This window comes from Salmo salar, chromosome 06 (assembly GCF_965601325.2).
Source record: "Salmo salar chromosome 06, fSalSal1, whole genome shotgun sequence".
NCBI classification, from domain to species: domain Eukaryota; kingdom Metazoa; phylum Chordata; class Actinopteri; order Salmoniformes; family Salmonidae; genus Salmo; species Salmo salar.
In genome coordinates this window covers 62,509,851-62,535,092 of record NC_138296.1, presented here as the reverse complement: position 1 = coordinate 62,535,092, position 25,242 = coordinate 62,509,851, and the positions used below count along the sequence as shown (strand labels likewise).

The 25,242-nt window shown below is 44.1% G+C and overlaps 2 protein-coding genes across 4 annotated transcripts in view; both read left to right on the top strand.

Moving 5' to 3' along the window:
* dse (dermatan sulfate epimerase) overlaps positions 1-17,980 on the top strand; it is a 29,338-nt gene extending 11,358 nt beyond the window's left edge. For all 3 annotated transcript variants that reach the window (XM_014204993.3, XM_014204994.3, XM_045720778.2), the window contains 3 exons: positions 9,104-9,343; positions 13,294-13,501; positions 14,534-17,980. In XM_014204993.3, coding sequence (XP_014060468.1) covers positions 9,104-9,343; positions 13,294-13,501; positions 14,534-16,277 — 2,192 coding nt within the window. In that variant the 3' untranslated portion in view covers positions 16,278-17,980. The remainder of the gene's footprint in view (positions 1-9,103; positions 9,344-13,293; positions 13,502-14,533) is intronic.
* Positions 17,981-19,840: 1,860 nt separating this feature from the next.
* Positions 19,841-21,549, top strand: ndufaf4 (NADH:ubiquinone oxidoreductase complex assembly factor 4). The gene is made up of 3 exons (XM_014204995.3): positions 19,841-20,086; positions 20,482-20,573; positions 20,664-21,549. Exons 1-3 carry the CDS (start codon positions 19,954-19,956, stop codon positions 20,970-20,972), a joined length of 534 nt encoding a protein of 177 aa, XP_014060470.1. The 5' UTR covers positions 19,841-19,953; the 3' UTR covers positions 20,973-21,549.
* Positions 21,550-25,242: the final 3,693 nt, after the last annotated feature.

Here is a 25,242-nt window from a genome sequence, read left to right as displayed (position 1 = left end):
TCAGGAAGGAGACGCGTTCTGTCTCCTAGAGATGAACGTACTTTGGTGCGAAAAGTGCAAATCAATCCCAGAACAACAGCAAAGGACCTTGTGAAGATGCTGGAGGAAACAGGTACAAAAGTATCTATATCCACAGTAAAACAAGTCCTATATCGAAATAACCTGAAAGGCCGCTCAGCAAGGAAGAAGCCACTGCTCCAAAACCACAATAAAATAGCCAGACTACGCTTTGCAACTGCACATGGGGACAAAGATTGTACTTTTTGGAGAAATGTCCTCTGGTCTGATGAAACAAAAATAGAACTGTTTGGCCATAATGACCATCATTATGTTTGGAGGAAAAAGGGGGGAGGCTTGCAAGCCGAAGGACACCATCCCAACCGTGAAGCACGGGGGTGGCAGCATCATTTTGTGGGGGTGCTTTGCTGCAGGAGGGACTGGTGCACTTCACAAAATAGATGGCATCATGAGGAAGGAGAATTATGTGGATATATTAAAGCAACATCTCAAGACATCAGTCAGGAAGTTAAAGCTTGGTCGCAAATGGGTCTTCCAAATCGACAATGACCCAAAGCATACTTCCAAAGTTGTGGCAAAATGGCTTAAGGACAACAAAGTCAAGGTATTGGAGTGGCCATCACAAAGCCCTGACCTCAATCCTATAGAATATTTGTGGGCAGAACTGAAAAAGCGTGTGCGAGCAAGGAGGCCTACAAACCTGATTCACCCAACTTATTGTGGGAAGCTTATGGAAGGCTACTCAAAACGTTTGACCCAAGTTAAACCATTTAAAGGCAATCCTACCAAATACTAATTGAGTGTATGTAAACTTCTGACCCACTGGGAATGTGATGAAAGAAATAAAAGCTGAAATAAATCATTCTCTCTGCTATTATTCTGACATTTCATGTTCTTAAAATAAAGTGGTGATCCTAACTGACCTAAGACAGGGAATTTTTACTAGGATTAAATGTCAGGAATTGTGAAAAACTGAGTTTATAAATGTATTTGGCTAAGGTGTATGTAAACTTCCGACTTCAACTGTATATAGATCCAGTAGATTGGTAGATTGGTCGTTTTCTGCTCAGCCTATTCATTTTCCTCTTTGGAATACTGTGGCCTCTTCTTGGCAACTTCATTCCTCCTCAGTTACATCCTTCCTGTGTCACATTCGCCTTAAATGGATGGCTGCAGTCCAGTTCCATATGACTTCTGTGAGATTGGTTCCTCCAGGGGAGGCTTGCCTGGCAGTCCCCTCTGCCCCTGAGGAGAGAAGCATTCTGGGCTGGAATTTCAGTTCAGTCAGCCCTGGGTTATTCTCCATAGCACCACTTGCCTGGTTGTTCTTTAAAAGTAATTTCCTCGCCATCTTAAATAAGCATGCCCCTTTCAAATAATGTAGAACTTAGAACAGATATAGCCCTTGGTTCACTCCAGACCTGACTGCCCTCGACCAGCACAAAAACATCATGTGGCGTACTGCACTAGCATCGAATGTCCCCGCGATATGCAACTTTTCAGGGAAGTCAGGAACCAACACACACAGTCAGTTAGGAAAGCAAAGGCTAGCTTTTTCAAACAGAAATTTGCATCCTGTAGCTCCAAAACGTTTTGGGACACTGTCCATGGAGAATAAGAGCACCTCCTCCCAGCTGCCCACTGCACTGAGGCTAGGAAACACTGTCACTACAGATAAATCCACGATAATCGAGAATTTCAATAAGCATTTCTCTATGGCTGGCCATGCTTTCCTCCTGGCTACCCAAAACCCTGGCCAACAGCTCCGCACCCCCCGCAGCTACTTGCCCAAACCTCCCCAGCTTCTCCTTCATCCAAACCAAGATAGCAGATGTTCTGAAAGAGCTGCAAAACCTGGACCCGTACAAATCAGCTGGGCTAGACAATCCGGACCCTCGCTTTCTAAAATTATCCGCCGCCATTGTTGCAACCCCTATTACTAGTCTGTTCAACCTCTCTTTCATATCGTCTGACCTCTGGGAGTCTCTATGGGGGTACCACAGGGTTCAATTCTTGGGCCGACTATTTTCTCTGTATATATCAATGATGTCACTCTTGCTGCGGGTGATTCCTTTATCCACCTCTATGCAGACAACACCATTCTGTATACATCTGGCCCTTCTTTGGACACTGTGTTAACAAACCTCCAAACAAGCTTCAATGCCATACAACACTCCTTCCATGGCCTCCAACTGCTCTTAAACACTAGTAAAACTAAGTGCATGCTTTTCAACCGATCGCTGCCCGCACCTGCCTGGCCGACTAGCATCACTACTCTGGACGGTTCTGACTTAGAATATGTGGACAACTCCAAATACATAGGTGTCTGGCTAGACTGTAAACTCTCCTTCCAGACTCATATTAAGCATCTCCAATCCAAAATTAAATCTAGAATCGGCTTCCTATTTTGCAACAAAGCCTCATTCACTAACGCTGCCAAACATACCCTTGTAAAACTGACTATCCTATCGATCCTCGACTTCAGCGATGTCATTTACAAAATAGCCTCCAACACTCTAATCAGCAAACTGGATGCAGTCTGTCACAGTGCCATCCGTTTTGTCACCAATGCCCCATATACCACACAGCACTGCGACCTGTATACTCTCGTCGGCTGGCCCTCGCTACATATTCGTCGCCAGACCCACTTGCTCCAGGTCATCTATAAGTCTTTGCTAGGTAAACCTCCACCTTATCTCAGCTCACTGGTGACCATAACAACACCCACCCGTAACACGCGTTCCAGCAGGTATATTACATTTACATTACATTTAAGTCATTTAGCAGACGCTCTTATCCAGAGCGACTTACAAATTGGTGCATTCACCTTATGATATCCAGTGGAACAACCACTTTACAATAGTGCATCTAAATCTTTTAAGGGGGGGGGGGGTTAGAAGGATTACTTTATCCTATCCTAGGTATTCCTTAAAGAGGTGGGGTTTCAGGTGTCTCCGGAAGGTGGTGATTGACTCCGCTGTCCTGGCGTCGTGAGGGAGCTTGTTCCACCATTGGGGTGCCAGAGCAGCGAACAGTTTTGACTGGGCTGAGCGGGAACTGTGCTTCCTCAGAGGTAGGGGGGCCAGCAGTCCAGAGGTGGATGAACGCAGTGCCCTTGTTTGGGTGTAGGGCCTGATCAGAGCCTGAAGGTATGGAGGTGCCGTTCCCTTCACAGCTCTGTAGGCAATCACCATGGTCTTGTAGCGGATGCGAGCTTCAACTGGAAGCCAGTGGAGAGAGCGGAGGAGCGGGGTGACGTGAGAGAATTTGGGAAGGTTGAACACCAGACGGGCTGCGGCGTTCTGGATGAGTTGTAGGGGTTTAATGGCACAGGCAGGGAGCCCAGCCAACAGCGAGTTGCAGTAATCCAGACGGGAGATGACAAGTGCCTGGATTAGGACCTGCGCCGCTTCCTGTGTGAGGCAGGGTCGTACTCTGCGAATGTTGTAGAGCATGAACCTACAGGATCGGGTCACCGCCTTGATGTTAGTGGAGAACGACAGGGTGTTGTCCAGGATCACGCCAAGGTTCTTAGCACTCTGGGAGGAGGACACAAGGGAGTTGTCAACCGTGATGGCGAGATCATGGAACGGGCAGTCCTTCCCCGGGAGGAAGAGCAGCTCCGTCTTGCCGAGGTTCAGCTTGAGGTGGTGATCCGTCATCCACACTGATATGTCTGACAGACATGCAGAGATGCGATTCGCCGCCTGGTTATCAGAAGGGGGAAAGGAGAAGATTAATTGTGTGTTGTCTGCATAGCAATGATAGGAGAGACCATGTGAGGATATGACAGAGCCAAGTGACTTGGTGTATAGCGAGAATAGGAGAGGGCCTAGAACAGAGCCCTGGGGGACACCAGTGGTGAGAGCGCATGGTGCGGAGACAGATTCTCGCCACGCCACCTGGTAGGAGCGACCTGTCAGGTAGGACGCAATCCACGCGTGGGCCGCGCCGGAGATGCCCAACTCGGAGAGGGTGGAGAGGAGGATCTGATGGTTCACAGTATCAAAGGCAGCAGATAGGTCTAGAAGGATGAGAGCAGAGGAGAGAGAGTTAGCTTTAGCAGTGCGGAGAGCCTCCGTGACACAGAGAAGAGCAGTCTCAGTTGAATGCCCAGTCTTGAAACCTGACTGATTAGGATCAAGAAGGTCATTCTGAGAGAGATAGCAGGAGAGCTGGCCAAGGACGGCACGTTCAAGAGTTTTGGAGAGAAAAGAAAGAAGGGATACTGGTCTGTAGTTGTTGACATCGGAGGGATCGAGTGTAGGTTTTTTCAGAAGGGGTGCAACTCTCGCTCTCTTGAAGACGGAAGGGATGTAGCCAGCGGTCAAGGATGAGTTGATGAGTGAGGTGAGGAAGGGGAGAAGGTCTCCGGAAATGGTCTGGAGAAGAGAGGAGGGGATAGGGTCAAGGGGGCAGGTTGTTGGGCGGCCGGCCGTCACAAGACGCGAGATTTCATCTGGAGAGAGAGGGGAGAAAGAGGTCAAAGCACAGGGTAGGGCAGTGTGAGCAGGACCAGCGGTGTCGTTTGACTTAGCAAACGAGGATCGGATATCGTCAACCTTCTTTTCAAAATGGTTGACGAAGTCATCCGCAGAGAGGGAGGAGGGGGGGGGAGGGGGAGGAGGATTCAGGAGGGAGGAGAAGGTAGCAAAGAGCTTCCTAGGGTTAGAGGCAGATGCTTGGAATTTAGAGTGGTAGAAAGTGGCTTTAGCAGCAGAGACAGAAGAGGAGAATCTAGAGATGTGGGACTGAAAGGATGCCCGGGCCAGGCGAGTTTTCCTCCATTTCCGCTCGGCTGCCCGGAGCCCTGTTCTGTGAGCTCGTAGTGAGTCGTCGAGCCACGGAGCAGGAGGAGAGGACCGAGCCGGCCAGGAGGATAGGGGACAGAGAAAATCAAAGGATGCAGAAAGGGAGGAGAGGAGGGTTGAGGAGGCAGAATCAGGAGATAGGTATATCTCACTGGTCATCCCCAAGCCAACATATCCTTTGGCCACCTTTCCTTCCAGTTCTCTGCTGCCAATGACTGGAACGAATTTCAAAAATCGCTGAAGTTGGAGACTTATATTTCCCTCACTAACTTTAAGCATCAGCTATCTGAGCAGCTAACCGATCGCTGCAGCTGTACATAGCCCATCTGTAAATAGACCATCCAACTACCTACCTCATCCCCATATTGCTTTTATTAACTTTTTTTGCTCTTTTGCACACCAGTATTTCTACTTGCACATCATCATCTGCACATATGGCCTATTTATTGCCTTACCTCCTTACGCCATTTGCACACACTGTATATATATTTTTCTATTGTGTTATTGACTGTACTTTTGTTTATCCCCTATGTTGTTGTTTTTTGTCGCACTGCTTTGCTTTGTCTTGGCCAGGTCGCAGTTATAAATGAGAACTTGTTCTCAACTGGCCTACCTGGTTAAATAAAGGTGAATTTGCTTTTTTCTTTTTTTAAATACAACGGAAACACGATTCTATAACATTCTGGATGGACCTTTTCCCAATGTTTTTCTTAGTAGATTCAGTGTGAAAGGAAGGAACATATGACAAAAAAAGGGCCTTGTTATTTCCTGCACATTTGAAAACTGTTTCCTCTATTGTTTTGGTTTAAATGTCCTGGTTGTATATTCTTGGATGTTTAAGTCAGAGGCAGAGAGGCCAAAGGAAGGTGAAGTTGTTGTTGTTGTTCCCAGCACTGCTGTACAGCCTAGTTTGTTTACAAGGGAAATGTTTCTGGTAGAAAAAGAATGAGAGTCGATGTAAACTAAATGACAACAGGCTTATGGAGATGACTGTGGTCACGGTGGTTTTTCTTTGAGGCTGGTTTATGATAGTGAGCTGGGGGGGGGTGAGAGAGGGGTTGGGGGAAGGGGAGCGGCAGGGGGCAGGAGGTGCAGACTCTGGAGAATTATAGCACCCCTCTTTGTTTTGGATCAGCTTCTTTCAAGTCGAGGAAAAACAGAGTGGTCCAGCAGCATTGGTTGTTAACTCTTCTGTTACCTTGGAAAAAAATGTAATTTGGTCATGGCCTGGTGTCTTTGTGCTGACTGTATAAATGTTTAAAGCTGACTTTGCACTTCAACGTTTTCATTTGGCTGCAAATTGTTAAAGGTATCTAATTAGAAGGTGGCTTAACTAACATACAGTATTTGCTTTGAGTACGACAGATTGAGGAAACGTGCAAACTGTTCGCTTTCTCATTCTTGGACCAGTTCATTTAAGGGCCTAACTCCCGCATAATTATTTGACTGTGTGCTATGCAGACGATCCTATTCACTTCCTGCATACCTTTGTCACAGATTTATCATTCATATCCTGTGCAAATGTAACCGATGTGAAATGGCTAGTTAGTTAGCGGTGGTGCGCGCTAATAGCGTTTCAATCGGTGATGTCACTCGCTCTGAGACTTGAAGTAGGGTTTCCCCTTGCGTTGCAAGAGCCGCGGCTTTTGTGGCGCGATGGGTAACGATGGGGTGTCAGTTGTTGATGTGTGCAAGGGTCCCTGGTTCGAGCCCGGGTTGGGGCGAAGAGAGGGACGGAACCTACACTGTTACACAAAAGTATGACATTACGTGCAAATATTATTCCATTAAGATCTGAGTGAATAAATGGAACTTTGCCTGTAAGGTACCGCCAGAAGAAATCAAGAGCAAACATTGGTCTCATGTCACATTTCTTGCAGAGCTATTGTATTGCACAGGTCTATATTACTCAGATTTATAGAAGAACACAGCACCTCTCTTCCTGTGTATTATATTATAGGCAACACCAAAAAGCCATTTTGAAGCCATTTTGAAGCATTTATTCATAAGGAAGGGATAGGCTCCATCTGTTGAAAATAAAGGAAGACATACAGTATCTGTCCAAAGCATAAAACTTCTTAAGACCTGTATGGGAATGTTAAGCACAGCATGTAGGTACTGTATGTATAGTGTATTCTTATCATGTCATGTCTTGATTGTGAGTCAGAAGGGATATTGTATGGGCTCTGTCCAAAAGGAGAGACACCGGGAGAGATGACTAGATCACAGGACAGCAGCTTATAGGGGATCAGCGCATTCCTGATGCAGGTGTCTGCATGTTTCTGCTTTGCGGCTGCCTAGCTCCGCTCCTAATTGAACAGTCATATGTGGCATAGTTTACCCTGAGTTCATCTATAGTCAAGCATCAGTAGTTAAACCTAAGACCCTCAATCACCCACTTCTCTGCTATGGCCACCCAGGTGCTTAAGTTGTATTATCTGGTGTAGAACGCTGGGACTCTGGGGACCATTCAAAGTCATAGCCACAGTCACACTACATTGTGTTGCTTCCTTGAAAGCTGTTATACATGAACACTTGATTCATTTGTCGAAAAGTGTCTATTTTACACCAAATGGGTTGAGTCAACGTAGTTCCCTTGTTATTTCAATGTAATTGACCTTATATTCAACCACAAACAGGGTTTACAGGTTTGGTTTAAGATTGTTGACAACTTAATCAAATGTCAAGCAAAATTGAATGTTTATCTAGTGTCTTTGCCCGTTGGCTACAGTGTGGAAAATTATATTGCCATTTCTCTCTAGTGGATGCAGGTTTAAGCAATTGTCTAGACTTGTTCATTCTCTCAATACATGATTGTCATGTCAATAAATGAAGCATAAACTCTTGGTAGACAACTATCATGTAATTTTTTATTTTTTAATTGAACCTTTATTTTACTAGGCAAGTCAGTTAAGAACAAATTCTTATTTACAATGAAGGTCTACCCCAGCCAAACCCTAACCCGGACGACGCTGGGCCAATTGTGCGCCGCCCTATGGGACTCCAAATCATGTCCGGTTGTGATACAGCCTGGAGTCGAACCAGGGTCTGTAGTGACGCCTCTAGCACTGAGATGCAGTGCCTTAGACCGCTGCGTCACTCAGGAGCGTAACTCATTGATCCTACGTAACATTTGAAGTTATTCCATTCTTGGGAAATCATTCTTTGTTCATTCCTGAAAATGAACTAAGAGGAACCAGAAATGTCTCAATGTCTCATCTAATCAAAATTAGTGAAGAACCTCAAAGGAGTAGAAGTCAAGTCAAATGGCACCATCTCTTGACCTCCCACATTCCTGCAGATCTCATTGTGATGGTGCTGGGGAGTTAACAGACCAGATCTTCCCCAAACAGCGGCTGGATGACTAATGTGTACTGATGGGAGCTCCAGAGATCTAGAGCCAGTAACATCACTAACAGCATGGCTGAAGAAAAGCCCCTAATAACAGCAACAAAGGCACATCATTAAATCCTAGAGGGGTAGAGGAGGACATTGCTAGAGCACAGTGTGAATGTATGGGATGTGATTGAGCCATGGGGAAGACGTTTATAGCTTTTGACTTCGTAGGGTTAATCAGATTTTTTTAGTTCATGAATTCCTATATACATTGAGCCACTATGTCTAATAATGGAAAATGCAGAACAGTCCAAACACTGTGTGGAGCCGGGGTGTGAGCGTAGTGCGATGCCGTTTGTGTAAATGTGGTCTTTGTGTGCCAGCAGTTCCTGTTTGATGGTAAATACCTGCTCTGTGTAGGCCACTGGTCTCCCAGCCCAAACCAAACACTGGGGTGGACGCCGGCTCCGGGGCTGGGCTGTGGGCTGTGGGTTGTGGTGTCCGAGTGGATCCAGTCCACCGGGTAGCTGCCAGGCACCCGTGATGGACTGGGATTCTCAATGAACTGCGGCTAGAGTGTTTATGTGGTCACTTCTTCTCATAGAGAGAGAGAGAGAGAGAGTCTATACATTAGTCTGGTATGGTAGTTTCATACTTTCCATGCATAACGGGAGGTTCCAGTATGATGTTCCTGGAAAGAAAATGGGAATGTGACTGACTGAGTAGCTTACTGTAACCACATTTATGATCAACCTCACTTGAGACCACACTTTACACCGAGCTTAATTGGGGTATGTCTCGAGAAAACAAACACTTTAGCTGGGTGACAGCAGTACAGTACAAATGTTTGGGAGCCACTGCTCCATAGACATTGATGGACATGACCTTCCTTCGAAACCCAATAAGCTGACCCTGGTTTCTCCTCTGTTCTGTTCCAGGTTACCTGCAGGAGGCCTACCTGTGGACCAAGCAGGTCCTGGCCATCATGGAGAAGTCTATGGTGCTGCTGCAGGACGTGACGGACGGCTCGCTATATGAGGGTGTGGCCTACGGGACGTACACCACCCGCTCTCTTTTCCAGTACATGTTCCTGGTGCAGAGACACTTCTCCATCAGCCACTTCGACCACCCCTGGCTCCACAAACACTTTGCCTTCATGTACAGGACCATCCTGCCAGGTAATACAGCTGTTTTAGATGTTGTGTGTGTGCTCTGCCATTCAATTCAATATAACTTCATTTCTCCTCTTAATGGTGTTTTTTCTCCTCTTAATGTTTCCCTTTGAAGAAGTTGCTTGGTTCGATCCACTTTTTATCTCTAACAGTGGATTTAGTCTAGATGTCACGTGATAGATGCAAAGGGGATACAGATACTATATAGGCAGCATGACAGGCTATTTTGAAATTAAATAGAGTGCACGTTAGCAATGAGTAAATATAGTTGAAGTCAGAAGTTTACATACACCTAGGTTGGAGTCATTAAAACTCGTTTTTCAACCACTCCACAAATGTCTTGTTAACAAACTATAGTTTTGGCAAGTCGGTTAGGATATCTACTTTGTGCATGACACAAGTAATTCTTCCAACAATTGTTTACAGACAGATTATTTCACTTATAATTCACTGTATCACAATTCCAGTGGGTCAGAAGTTTACATACACTAAGCTGACTGTGCCTTTAAACAGCTTGGAAAATTCCATAAAATGATGTCATGGCTTTAGAAGCTTCTGATAGGCTAATTGACGTCAATTGGAGGTGTACCTGTGGATGTATTTCAAGGCCTACCTTCAAACTCAAAGCCTCTTTGCTTGACATCATGGGAAAATCAAAAGAAATCCGCCCAAAAATTGTAGACCTCCACAAGTCTGGTTCATCCTTGGGAGCAATTTCCAAATGCTTGAAGGTACCATGTTCATCTGTACAAACAATAGTACGCAAGTATAAACACCATGGGACCACGCAGCCGTCATACTGCTCAGGAAGTAGACGCGTTCTGTCTCTAGACATGAACTTACTTTGGTGTGAAAAGTGCAAATCAATCCCAGAACAACAGTGAAGGACCTTGTGAAGATGCTGGAGGAAACAGGTACAAAAGTATCTATATCCAAAGTAAAACGAGTCATATATCGACATAACCTGAAAGGCCGCTCAGCAAGGAAGAAGCCATTGCTCCAAAACCGCCATAAAAAAGCCAGACTTACGGTTTGCAACTGTACATGGGAACAAAGATCGTACTTTTTGGAGAAATGTCCTCTGGTCTGATGAAACGAAAATAGAACTGTTTGGCCATAATGACCATCGTTATGTTTGGAGGAAAAAGGGGGACGCTTGCAAGCCGAAGAATACCATCCCAACCGTGAAGCATGGTGGTGGCAGCATCATGTTGTGGGGGCGCTTTGCTGCAGGAGGGACTGGTGCACTTCACAAAATAGATGGCATCATGAGGTAGGAGAATTATGTGGATATATTGAAGCATCATCTCAGGACTTCAGTCAGGAAGTTAAAGCTTGGTCGCAAATGGGTCTTCCAAATGGACAATCACCCCAAGCATACATCCAAAGTTGTGGCAAAATGGCTTAAGGACAACAAAGTCAAGGTATTGGAGTGGCCATCACAAAGCCCTGACCTCAATCCTATAGAATATTTGTGGGCAGAACTGAAAAAGCGTGTCCGAGCAAGGTGAACTACAAACCTGACTCAGTTACACCAGCTCTGTCAGGAGGAATGGGCCAAAATTCACCCAACTTATTGTGGGAAGCTTATGGAAGGCTACCTGAAACGTTTGTGTCACATCCTGACCATAGTAGCTTGTTATTTTCTATGGTAGAGTAGGTCAGGGCGTGACAGGGGGTGTTTGTCCGTTTTTGTATTTCTATGTTTAGTTTCTAGTTTTGTGTTTCTAGGTTGGTTTTTGTTTGGCATGACCTCCAATTAGAGGCAGCCGGTTGTTGTTGTCTCTAATTGGAGGCCATATTTAAGTTGATGTTTGTCCCACTTGTGTTTTGTGGGTGATTATATTTTGTGAGTGTGTTTGTTCCTCCTGCGTCACGGTTTGTTGTTTTGTCCTTAAGTTTATTTTGGTATCGCATTAAGTTTCACTGTCCAATAAATATGTGGAATGAAACCGACGTTGCATTTTGGTCCGATCATTCGAACAGCCGTGACAGTTTGACCCAAGTCAAACCATTTAAAAGCAATGCTACCAAATACTAATTGAGTGTATGTAAACTTCTGACCCACTGGGAATGTGATGAAAGAAATAAAAGCTGAAAGAAATAATTCTCTCTACTATTATTCTGACATTTCACATTCTTAAAATAAAGTGGTGATCCTAACTGACCTAAGACAGGGAATCTTTACTAGGATTAAATGTCAGGATTTGTGAAAAACTGAGTTTAAATGTATTTGGCTAAGGTGTATGTAAACTTCCGACTTCAACTGTAAGTGTTCCTAAATGCCTTAGCAAACCTCTGTGGCACTTCTTGGCAACATTGTCCAAGTTATAAGTAGATTAGGCATGAAAACCTCCTGGGTGCATTACCCCCATGTTAGAGAGTGTGACTGCTCGTTTGTCTTGATATGGGTTATGCATGCGTTACCTTCCTGGGGGGCTGTCAGAGCTGTGTTGATCCAGCCCTCCCCATCTCCACTCTTCCCTCATCTCCTCTGCTCTCCTCTTCTGGTTTATTTTCAGGGGGAGGGTAGTGCTGGAGGAGGGGCTCTCAGGTCTGGACATTTTATAGCCCCCTGCCAACACTCTCTGTATTGTGACTGGGGCTGGGCGCCACTGCTGCATTCAGAGAGCAGCTCTTAATTGCAGCAGCCAGGAGAACGCTGGACTCACTACCCACAATGCCAGCTTCCTCTCTCCCAGATTATCCTGCCTAACTGCCTTCTGCCTGAGTGGACTATGTGACTGCACTGCACTCACTGACCCTGTACAGTCAGGTCTATAATTATTGGCACCCTTGATAAAGATGAGTGAAAAAGACTATAAAGTAAAGAATACAAATACTGAGCTATATTGTATGCCAAAGAGCATGTGCATGGCTCTTTGGCCATGCACACCAGTGGTTGGTTTGGAGTCGAAAAATGGAAGCAAATGCAGAAAAGTACTTCATACCTACAGTAAAATATGGTGATGGATCTTTGATGTTATGGGGCTATTTTGCTTTCACTGGTACTGTGGCCCTTGTTAAGGTCAACAGCACTATGAACTTGACCAAGTACCAGGACATTTTTGGCAAAAACCTGGTTGCCTCTGCCAGGAGGCTAACAATACAGAGTCTTTTTTTGCTGATCTTTATCAAGAGATCCAAAAGTTCCTTAACCCACTGTATGTCTCTGTGTTCAAATGATGGGTTTGTTGGTGTTCCAATAGGTTACACTGTAAACAGGAGCTGTGTTTTAAATGTATTTTGTGTTGGACTTTTACAAAGATAGACCTTGAACAAACGAATATCACCTCAGTGTTCCGGCACAACAGACCCCCACATCATTTGGATTGGGCATTTGTTTATCCAAGGTCTAGTTTTGCATCACAGCAGGAATGTTGTAAACAGACACTTTTTACAAAGGGTAAACACGCGTATTGTCGTACTGCTTGTGCACTCATTTTGGTTATTGCTGTTATTGTTTTTGGCTTACATCTGATTTATTGTCGTTAAATATTTACTACCGGTTGCTAGGTTTTAAGATCTCTTTTGGCACCAGACTGCCATTCTTTGTGTTGGGGAAATGGCTTCAGCGATAAAGCTAGGGAGCTACGGTCTCAACAGGGCCTGTAGTTTGGCTCATTTCCTGATGTTAAGGACATGGCATGCATGGATGTAAAAGCTTTTGTTACCTATTCAGTAAAAAAAGGAAAGAAATGAATCATGATTTTTGTAGCCTATGTATTACTATGCATTCAATCAAATAGAAAGCTATGTGGTTTGTACAACTGAACTGGACCTTGGACAATATGTAGCTGTCACTTCATATTTGTCTGAGTTTTATGATAATAACATTCAATATTCCTCTAACAAACCAGTACGAAAGGCCACTATATTGAAGTTGCCTTCTCCTTTATTTTAACTGTAAAATAATCCATATTGATCTATTGCCCTTGCCTGTTCCATCTCACCAGGGTTCCAGAGGACTGTTGCCATTGCAGATTCCAACTACAACTGGTTCTACGGGCCCGAGAGCCAGCTGGTGTTTCTGGATCGCTATGTGATGAGGAACGGCAGTGGAAACTGGCTGGCTGAGCTGATCCATCAGAACCGGGTGTTGGAGGGGCCGGGACAGGCCGGGAAGGGACAGAGATGGTGCACACTGCACACAGAGTTCATCTGGTGAGAATCTCTCTCTCTCTCGTTCTGTCTCTTTCTCTCTCGCTCTTTCTCTCTCTATTGGTTTAAGTGTACTGTCATACACTGAGTGTACAAAACATTAGGAACACCTGCTCTTTCCATGATATAAACTGACCAGGTGTCACGCCCTGACCTTAGAGAGCCTTTTTTATTCTCTATTTTGTTAGGTCAGGGTGTGACTTGGGTGGGCATATCTATGTTTCTATTTCTTTGTTGGCCTAGTATGGTTCCCAATCAGAGGCAGCTGTTTATCGTTGTCTCTGATTGGGGATCATACTTAGGCAGCCCTTTTTCCCACCTGTGATTGTGGGCTCTTGTTTGTGTGTAGTTGCTTTCTGAACTGCATGTAGCTTTACGTTCGTTTTCGTGTATTATTGTTTTTCCCGGTGTCATTTTAAATGAAAGAAAATGTACGCCTACCACGCTGCACCTTGGTCTCATCCCAACAACGGACGGAACACCAGGTGATGTCACTTGTTAAATCCACTTCAATCTGTGTAGATGAAGGGAAGAAACATGTCAAAGAAGGATGTTTAAGCCTTGAGACAATTGAGACATGGATTGTGTATGTGTGCCATTCAGAGGGTGAATGGGCAAGAAAAAATATTTAAGTACCTTTGAGCAGGATATGGTGTCAGGTGCACTGGTTTGGGTGTGTCAAGAACGGCAACGCTGCTAGGTTTTTCATACTCAAAAGTTTCCTGTGTATATCAAGAATGGTCCACCATCCAAAGGACTTCCAGCCAACTTGACACAACTGTGGGAAGCATTGGCGTCAATATGGGCCAGCATCCCTGTGGAATGCTTTTTGACACCTTGTAGAGTCCATGCCCCAACGAATTGAGGCTGTTCTGAGGGCAAAAAGTATGCAACTCAATATTAGGAAGGTGTTCTTAATGTTTTGTACACTCAGTGTATATGCTGATTTACTCAGTTATTAATGAAATATTTGCTTTTAGAGCAACTGAATTCAAATGTATGAAGTTTATTTCTTGTTATATTTCCATTCTGCAGGTATGATCCCAGCCTGACTCCCAGAGCTCCTGCAGACTTTGGTACATCCCAACTCCACTACTTTGAGGACTGGGGGGTCGTCACTTATGGAAGTTCTCTACCCGCAGACACCAACCACACCTTCCTCTCCTTTAAATCGGGGAAGCTGGGTGGACGGGCCATATTTGACATCGTTCACAGGAACAAGTACAAAGACTGGATCAAAGGGTGGCGGAACTTTAACGCTGGCCACGAGCACCCTGACCAGAACAGCTTTACGTTCGCCCCTAACGGTGTTCCTTTTATCACAGAGGCTCTGTACGGGCCCAAGTACACCTTCCTCAACAACGCAGTGTTGTTCTCCCCAGCTACCTCAGGAAGCTGCTTCAAGCCATGGGACGGCCAGGTCACAGAGGCCTGCGACTCCAAGTGGCTGAAGTACAAGGTGGGGCTGCCGGCGGACGCCCAGGGCAGGGTGGAGGCGGCTCTGGAAAGGCAGGGCATGGTGTTCATTCGTGGGGAGGGCCAGTCGGCCTACAACCCTGACCTGAAGATCAGGAGCTTCCAGAGGAACCTGCTGCTCCTGCATCCCCAGTTGCTGGTCCTAGTTGATCATATCCATCTGGAGACAGACAGCCCAACCAGGGCCATGAGTGCCTTCTTCCACAACACGGACCTGCCCTTTAAGGACACCAAAATAGACGGTGTGCACGGAGCCTTTGTCAGACATGGGGAAGACCCATATCAAATGTTTTGGATGGATGACACAGGCTTCAGTGAGAAAGGGGTCTTGGGGTACTGGAACTATCCCCGTGGTTACCCCTATAACGGCTCTAACTATGTGAATGTGACAATGCCTCTGAGGTATCCCCATACCAGGGTGGCATACATCTTCTTTGGGCCAGGGGTGGATGTGCAGAGCTTTAGTCTGCGTGGCGATGCTAACAGGGTGGACATTTACCTGGCCACCAACGAGCACACCTACACCATCTACCTGCTGACCGGGGAGGTGACCACCAAGCCTCTGTTCGCTATGGTGCTGGTGGACCAGAAGAAAATAGTATTTGAGAAAGCAGCAGGAGTGAAGAACGGCACGCCGGAGGAGGTGGAGGAGTATGTCAACGTAGTAGAGGACAACCTCCAGCACGCCAAGCCTGTTTTCCAGCAGCTGGAGAGACACATCCTGGGCCGGGTGCTAAACACGGCCAGCTTCCGCAAGACGGCCGAGCGCCTCCTCCAGTTCTCCGACAAGAAGAAGACGGAGGAGGCCATTGAGAAAATGTTTGCTCTGACTAAGAGACAGGGCAAGGGGGCCAATAAAGCCTTGGGGAACCTTGGGGACAAGCTCTCAGAGAGCCTGCCGGACATCTTTGGACAGATCGAGGTAAGGGAGAAGAAGGAGAGATCGAAGACAACAAAGAGGATTATTGAGGAGAACCCCGAGGAAGATGGAGACTCCAGGGCCTTTATGGATTATGGAGACTCCAAAAAAGGCAGGAAGGGAGGCTTCGTGAAGGGTCGCAAGTTCAAGGAGGTCCACGTGTTGGCGACGGCCAACAGTGACAGTCTGTTCAACTCATCCTCTTATATCAGACTATTCCTCATATTAAACATAGCCACCTTCTTCCTGCTACTGGCTGTGTTATTGACACGCTTCCAGAGAGGCAGAAGTCTGCACACCCAGAGGTGTTTCTATGGCGTCCTGCTCATCGACAGCGTCATCTTACTCTGCCTCTACTCCTCCTGCTCTCATGCACAGTGTTGACATGGTCACTGTGCGATGAGTGGAATGTCCATGTGCAGACCGATTGAACTGTTTGCCATGGGTGAATAAAATGCACCATACGCCTCAGTCTGAGCCAAGTCTACCTGATGAGTGTCCAGGAAATAATTAATTCCAAATAGGAATTGATAGATTTAATAACGAAATTAAGCCAGACCACCTTTGAGATCCTAAGCTTCTGTGGAGCTTTAAAATGGAGTCTGTGTGAACTTTTTAATGTAGTATTTAGAGTGGACAATGTTGCTTTATATCAAAGATTGCTAGCCACTAAAATGCAGATATCTGCCTCTCTCTGTGGACATTATAGAAATAATGTACATATGTTCAAACAAGATATATTTTTGTGGTATTATTTCTACTCTTTGTAATGAAAAAATAACAATATGCATAGATGTGCAAATGTGATTTTCATTGTGTATTTGCTTTTGCCTGATGAATGTGGGGACTTTGCAGATAAAAAGCTATAGAAATATGTTACCTCAGTCGGTGGTCCTCTCTGTGTCCATAACTGCAGTATAATACCGTTGCATTTAACCAAATTGGCTTACCCGCATAACCGATCACATTGTCACCCCCACCACCCCAATTGAAGTCTTGTGATATTGTTCTTAAGCTGTCAGGGTATATGTAAGTCCATTTAGAGTAATACACTTGGGAAAGTTATTTTTACTCTCCAACTGTAACAGATTTTCTTTCATGCTCTCGCCTGTATGACTACTTGCAGTATGTTGGTGAAGCCCATTCACGTATGCTAGCATAGATTCGTGTTATTGTCCATCACCAAACCCACCTAATATAATTACACAACATGCTCCCCCTCTCGATGTTATGATGTGGAATCGTTGGGAACCCACGTTTCTTGTTATTACCGACTCTTAACTAATGGGTCTACAGGCGTCACTACAGGGATGAGGACCTTTGACCTTTGTGTTACTTTGGTTGGGAGGAAACAACTACTCTGCTAGTCATGGATATGTGAGGAAAGGGAGAACTCAAATGCTAGGAGAGGGGTCGATTTTTGGTGGGCATTGGTGGAGGAGATTTGGGGGGGGGAATACTGTATGTAAATAGCCTTGTACCTGTATAGACATATCTGTCGTCAAATGAGTGGATGATAAAGTTATCCTCCGTACAGGAGGTTGGTTGTATCAATATGTACTCACTCCTGCTCAGTCACACAGATAATAAGGAGAGACATGCAAACAAGTCTTCACTTCCTCTGGTGTGTTTTGGGCATGTGAGGGTGGGCACTGTCTCTCTTTCTGTAAATTCCCAGGTGTGTCTACTGAAAATGTGCACGCCAACATTACAGTTTAGATTCTAGACACATGACTCCGCTGCCTGCAAGTGGGAGGAGCTACAACACATCGCTAGTTGAATTCAATTTGATTAGGTGGGTGGGGTGCTCAATCCACTATACCACTACAGCCTAATCCTGCTGTATCTTGCCAATGAATTTACCTAAACTATGAGTCATGGAAGCCCTAGTCTCTTGTGACAGCGCGGAGATTTAGTTCTGGGTGCCGAGATTATGAAAGCCCTCATGACAATCAAGTAGCATCTTTTGGTCAGGGCTGGCTAGCAACAATCAGAATTCATTGTTTTGTCATCTCATTAAAAAAGGAATTTTCACTGCCTTTTATCATTGTCATGTCATTCAATAAAGAGTTTTATGCAAAATCAAATGTGATTGAAAGGATACCAGTATCGTGTCTCAAATGTTGTGGTGATGTACAGTACCTGTCAAAAGTTTGGACACACCTACTCATTCAAGGGTTTCTCTTAATTTTTTACTATTTTCTACATTGTAGAATAATAGTGAAGAAATCAAAACTATGAAATAACACATATGGAATCATGTTAGGAACCAAAAAAGTGTTAAACAAATCTAAATATATTTTAGATTCTTCAAAGTAGCCACCTTCTGCCTTGATGACAGCTTTGCACACTCTTTTCTACAATGTAGAAAATAGAAAAAATAAAGAAAAACCCTTAAATGAGTAGGTGTGTCCAAACTTTTGACTGGTACTGTAGTACGAGTTCATCATTCATCTCAATGGCCGTGGCTGTGTTTAGGACTGATCCGACTGTCAGAAACATGACCCAGGTAGTGAGATAGCCAGGCAATATCAAATGTACGTAGTCCATGACCTTTGACACATTTTCATCATTGCTCAAATTCCACTTAAGCTGTCAATTCCTATGAACATGAGTAGTGGCACACGAGTCAATGATATACAGTGCCTTCAGAAAGTATTCACACCCCATGCCTTTTTCCACATTTTGTTGTGTTACAGCCTGATTTTAAAATGGATTAAGTTGAGATTTTTTAGAGTCACTGGCCTATACACAATACCCCATAATGTCAAAGTGGAATTATGTTTTTAGAAATGTTTACAAATTCATAAAAAATTCAAAGCTGAAATTTCTTGAGTCAATAAGTATTCAACCCCTTGCCTAAGTAGGTTCAGGAGCAAAAATGTGCTTAACAAGTCACATAATAAGTGACATGGACTCTGTTTGGAAATCTATGGCAAGAACTGAAAAAGGTTGTCCTGCAATGATGAACAACCAATTTCACAGAGCTTGAAGAATTTTGAAAATAATAATAAGCAAATGTTGCCCAATCCAGGTGTGGAACGCTTTTAGAGACTTACCCAGAAAGACATAACAGCTGTATTCGCTGCCAATGGTGATTCTAACATGTATTGACTCAGGGGGTTGAATACTTATCTAATCAAGATATATTACTGTTTTATTTTTCATAATCATTTTTACAGATGTAAAAAATATATATATTTACTTTGACATTACAGAGTATTTTGTGTAGATCGTTGACAAAAACATGACAATTAAATCCATTTTAATCCCACTTTAACACAACAAAATGTGGAACAAGTCAAAAGGTGTGAATACTTTCTAAAGGCACTGTATAGGCAAAATGTCTGTCTCTCCAATACTGTAGGCTACAGTATTTTGATATTTGTCCTTGGCAGTAGATCATTGCCAGATGTGCTCTGTAGGGTTCACTTATGTAAAGGTGATTTAGCTGGCCAAGCTACTCAAGAGAGAAAAACCACAATCTAGGCTCCTATATAATCCACAACCAAGTCAGACACACTCAAACTCAACCTATAGGTACACTATCAAATACAGATGTTATATTTACTGCATTTATGAATGTAAAACCTGCATGATAATGTTTTCCTATTTAAAAAAAAAAAAAAAAGACTGAAAACCTGTAAGACTCTAGTGTCACCTACCTACGATAACCAGTTCATCTTCGGGTTTTAGCGTCAGATTAGAAGTGTCACTCACACCCACTCATAGAACAAACGGTACACTACACCAGAGGCTTCATATAGGTGTCCCATCCTTTCTGCCTACCTACCTACACTATACTGTACTCGTACTGAATAGGCTCCAAGGCTCTGCTGCCACCTGTCGGTAATTGTGTGCCTAGCGACATTATGGACGTGGAACAAAGATGCTTGATGTCCTCTGCGCCAGACGGGGTCGCTGTATAATTTCCAGCTACCATGATAGAACCGTCTCGCTCTCCGTCGAAAATGTTGGAAACCGCTCCTCGGAAAGAGGTCTTTGGAACGGTCGAGCACGGAATGTGCGTTGAGAGTTCCTGGAGGTGATTGTGTCCAAAATGGGGGCACGCGTTGCACGGTTGTTTAGGAATTTTAATTTAGAAAACCGAGTACATCGTGAGATTGGTAAGGCAAAACCTGAAGTGGCACCCCGACATTTGACCCATATTGACCCTGTTCAGAGTACAGAGGGTGAGTACATAGGGCTTTTTGTTATTGCATTGAAGAACTTGTGAAAGTCGGAGGGTCAACTCAACCGGTAGCTACGCCAGCCAGGCTGTTAGCAAGTATACCATAGCCTGCTGTCCTGGCTAGTGTTTCTTAACGTTACAGCTTTGTAGCTATTTGAAACCAGGGTTTTAGTGTTGAGTACGTATTTGTGGTTTTCCAATTCTGTAACAAGCTCAAGCTAAGATACCTAACTAACTAACAGCAAAGATGGCAAATGACCCATTCAACACTAGGGTTCACCCTCTGCTTCTAACGTTATGATTTGCTGCCAGTACATACCAGTCTGTATCACAGTCACACATCTTTTATATGTTGTCCTTTGTCCCCTGAGGCCTAAACGATTTTGATTCCTTCAGTTACTGAGATCAATGATGCCATCCACAAGAGAAACGACCCCCTCCTGGGGTTGCTGAAGTCGGTGTATGTGGAATCAAAGGATCCTACCGAGGTGAGAGCCTAAAATATTGACTATTCAATTGACATTTCAAATGAGGGCTATTTGCTTGATTGGCACCCTACTCTGTTTCAATACAAACAGGCTCCAAAGGAGATCACTGAGGAGAACGTGGAGGAGCGCAGACCACTGAAATTCAGCCTACCGGGGGACCCCTATGGGATTGTAGAGATCACTGATGTCCCCAAAGGCAAACTGTCTATTGTTGAGGCCCTAAAAGCTCTTAACAATCACAAGAATGCTCCCCAAACATGGACATTGGATAAGGTTGCCCAGGAGTACTCTCTTGACTTGAGAGACACTAAAGCGCTTCTAGAGCATTTCATCCCCTTCGAGGTTAAGATCATACCTCCCAAGACAAAGGACGATGCAAAGCAGATCAAAGATACCTAGGACAAATATGCAGTACACCTGGCCTTTAAAGACATCTATCAGCCAAGTTAATTATTTATTTATGTTAATGTACTATAAGGTTGTCTGCCTTGCTTCAAGGTTCAGGATAGGAATAGAGAACGTGTGGAATTATTTGTTTTTCTGTTACGAAACGAGGGAGACGCATGATTTAAACCCAGTACACTACTGTTCAGAGCCAGACATGTTACTGCTACTCCAAGAAAGCTAGCTTCATTGTGGGAAGGGTAATCAGTGTTGTAAACGGCAAGGTCATAACACTACTCCATATGATTTGTGTCAATCTTTAGTAAATCTCAATACAAATGTTAATAATGACAAAATCAACCAATTCTATAATTGTATGAATGATGCGATATTGGCCTGCAAATCCATTCATACTACTTCGCTAATTACCTTCCTAACAAGGCCTTCATCCCTGTATCACAACGGACAGTAAATTGACTGTCACTTGCTACTTTGGCATCTTTCTACTCTCTTCAATTTTGTACTCTTCAATTTTTCATTTATATGAACCAATGTTATGTATTTTTGTAATTCCTATTAAGAGTGGAAAACATTTTGATGTTGGATTTTTTTGGTCTTCCGTGGGTATCCAAGCAAGCACTTGTGTTAAGTACTGTTTCATGATTATATACACCACATGACCAAAAGAAGGTGGACACCTGCTCGTCGAACATCTCATTCCAAAACCATGGACATTAATATGGAGTTGGTCTCCTCTTTGCTGCTAAAACAGCCTCCACTCTTCTGGGAAGGCTTTCCACTAGATGTTCGAACATTGCTGCGGGGACTTGCTTCCATTCAGCCACACGCATTAGTGAGGTCGGGCACTGATGTTGGGCGATTAGGTCTGACTTGCAGTTTGCATTCCAATTCATCCCAAAAGTGTTTGATGGGGTTGAGGTCAGGGTTCTGTGCAGGCCAGTCAAGTTCTTCCTCACCGTTCTCAACAAACAATTTCTGTATGGACCTCGCTTTGGACATTGTCATGCTGAAACAGGAAAGGGCCTTCCCCAAACTGTTAACACAAAGTTGGGAGCACAGAATTGTCTAGAATGTCATTGTATGCTATAGCGTTAAGATTTCCCTTCTGGAACTAAGGGGCCTAGCCCGAAACATGAAAAACAGCCCCAGACCATTATTCCTCCTCCACCAAACTTTACAGTTGGCACTATGCATTCGGCAGGTAGCGTTCTCCTAGCATCCACCAAACCCAAATTTGTCTGTTGGACTGCCAGATGGTGAAGCATAATTCATCACTCCAGAGAGTGTGTTTCCATTGCTCCAGAGTCCAATGGTGGTGAGCTTTACATCACTCCATCTGAAGCTTGGCGTTGCGCATAGTGATCGTAGGCTTGTGTGCTGCTGCTTGGCCATGGAAACCCATTTCATGAAGCTCCGGACGAACAGTTCTTGTGCTGACGTTGCTTCCAGAGGCAGTTTGTAAGTCGGTGGTGAGTGTTGCAACTCAGGACAGATGATTTTTACACGGTTAAGCACTCGCCGGCCCCGTTCTGTGAGCATGTGTGGCCTACCCCTTCGCGGCTGAGCCGTTGTTGCTCCTAGACGTGTCCACTTCACAATAACAGCACTTACAGTTGACCAGGGCAGAAATTTGACGAACTGACTTGTTGGAAAGGTGGCATCCTATGACGGTGCCACGTTGCAAGTCACTCAGTAAAGCCATTCTACTGCCAATGTTTGTCTATGGAGTTTGCATGGCTGTGTGCTCTATTTTATACACCTGTTAGCAACGGATGTGGCTGAAATGGCCGAATCCACTAATTTGTATATATAGTGTACCCCGCCTCTAGTGTCATTTAATATCATCAAAAGGAAATGTAAATGACAAACTATTGATCAGTAACATGACTGCTTTCAAGTGAGTACTACAGTATAGTAGTGGTCATCATCGGTCACTAGACCTTTGCTATAATTTGAAAACTTCCATACACCTTTTGAATAAGATCACTGTTTGTGGGAATATCCTTCCTAAAATGTGTCATACACTGAGTGAACAAAACATTCGGAACATATATAGACTGACCAGGTGAAAGCTATGATCCCTTACTGATGTCACTTGTTAAATAATTTATTTTTCCCATTCACCTTCTGAATGGCACACACACACAATCCATGTCTCAAGGCTTTAAAATCCTTCTTTAACCTGTCTCCTCCCTTTCATCTACACTGATTGAAGTGGATTTAAGTGCCTTTGAACGGGGTATGGTAGTAGGTGCCAGGCGCACTGGTTTGTGTATCAAGAACTGCAATGCTGCTGGGTTTTTCACTCTCAACAGTTTCTTGTGTGCATCAAGAATGGTCCACCACCCAAAGGACATCTTGCCAACTTGACACAACTGTGAGAAACATTGGAGTGTATATGGGCTAACATCCCTGTGGAACGGTTTCGACACCTTGTATAGTCCATGCCCCTATCAATTGAGGCTTTTCTGAGGGCAAAAGGGGTTTCAACTCAATATTAGGAAGGTGTTCCTAATGTTTTGTACACTCAGTGTACTTTGCAGGGCCATTTATTTCATAAAAGAGTAGAATCACGATGATGCTGTTTACTTTCCGTGAACGTTGATGATGTGGATTATTGTGATGTTTCATTTAATAAATTAAACGCATTATTTTATCAAAATAGTGGACATTGTTTAAAAAAGAACAACAAAGCGGACACAATTTGAGTTTGCTATTCACAAGAAGCATTGCCTGATGTGAACCATGTCTCGAACAAACGAGATCTCAGAAGCCCTAAGATTACCAATTGTTGACCTGCGTAAAGCTGGAAAGGGTTACAAAAGTATCTCTAAAAACCTTGATGTTCATCAGTCCACGGTAAGACCAAGTTCAGCACTGTTGCTACTCTCCCTAGGAGTGGCTGTCCCGCAAAGATGACTGCAAGAGCACAGCACAGAATGCTCAATGAGGTTAAGAATCCTAGAGTGTCAGCTAAAGACTTACAGAAATCTCTGGAACATGCTAACATCTCTGTTGACGAGTTTACAATATGTAAAACGCTAAACAAGAATGGTGTTCATGGGAGGACACCATGGAAGAAGCCACTGCTGTCCAAAAAAACATTGCTGCACGTCTGAAGTTTGCAAAAGAGCACCTGGATGTTCCACAGCGCTACTGGCAAAATATTCTGTGGACAGATTAAACTAAAGTTGAGTTTGGAAGGAAGGAAGGAACACACAACACTATGTGTGGAGAAAAAATGCACAGCACACCAACATCAAAACCTCATCCCAGCTGTAAAGTATGGTGGAGGGAGCATCATGGTTTGGGGCTGCTTTGCTGACTCAGGGCCTGGACAGCATGCTATCATCGACGGAAAAATTCCCAAGTTTATCAAGACATTTTGCTGGAGAATGTAAAGATATCTATCCGCCAATTGAAGCTAAACAGAAGTTGGGTGATGCAAAAGGACGACGACCCAAAACACTGAAGTAAATCAACAACAGATGAAAATACTCCTTCTGAAGTGGCCCAGTCAGAGTCCTGACTTCAACCCGATTGAGATGCTGTGGCATTTCCTCGAGAGCGGTTCACACCAGACATCCCAAGAATATTGCTGAACTGAAACAGTTTTGTAAAGAGGAATGGTCCAAAATTCCTCATGACTGTTGTACAGATCTGATCGGCAACTACGGAAAATGTTTGGTTGTGGATATTGCTGCCAAAGGAGGGTGAACAGGGGTTCACATACTTTTCCCACCATGCACTGTGAATGTTTACACTGTAAATTCAATAAAGACATGAAAACCTATAATTGTTAGTGTGCTATTAGTTTAAGCAGACTGTGTTTGTCTATTGTTGTGACTTAGATGAAGATAAGATCACATTGTATGACAAATTTATGCAGAAATCCAAGTAATTCCAAAGGGTTGACATACTTTTTCCTGCCACTGTATATAATTAATTTATGTCCAAAAATGGAAAGAAGGGGATTCAGGCTATCTATTACATGCACAAAATATGTAATATTAAGAACATCTAACGACCAACCCCTATACTTTATGGAACCTTGAAATATTGTATTTATCTCGGTGCTTGATTGTATACAATGTGACAATACAACGCTTATATGCACGTGCCCTGTAGGCCTAGTTCTTGAACCACAACGCTACGCCTCTTTATGGCCATTTGTCCATTTCAATTGGAGCTCTAGATAATGGGTGTGTCCTAACAAAGGACCCTACCCGAGCTGTCCATACTATTGGATGATGGGACTGTCAGT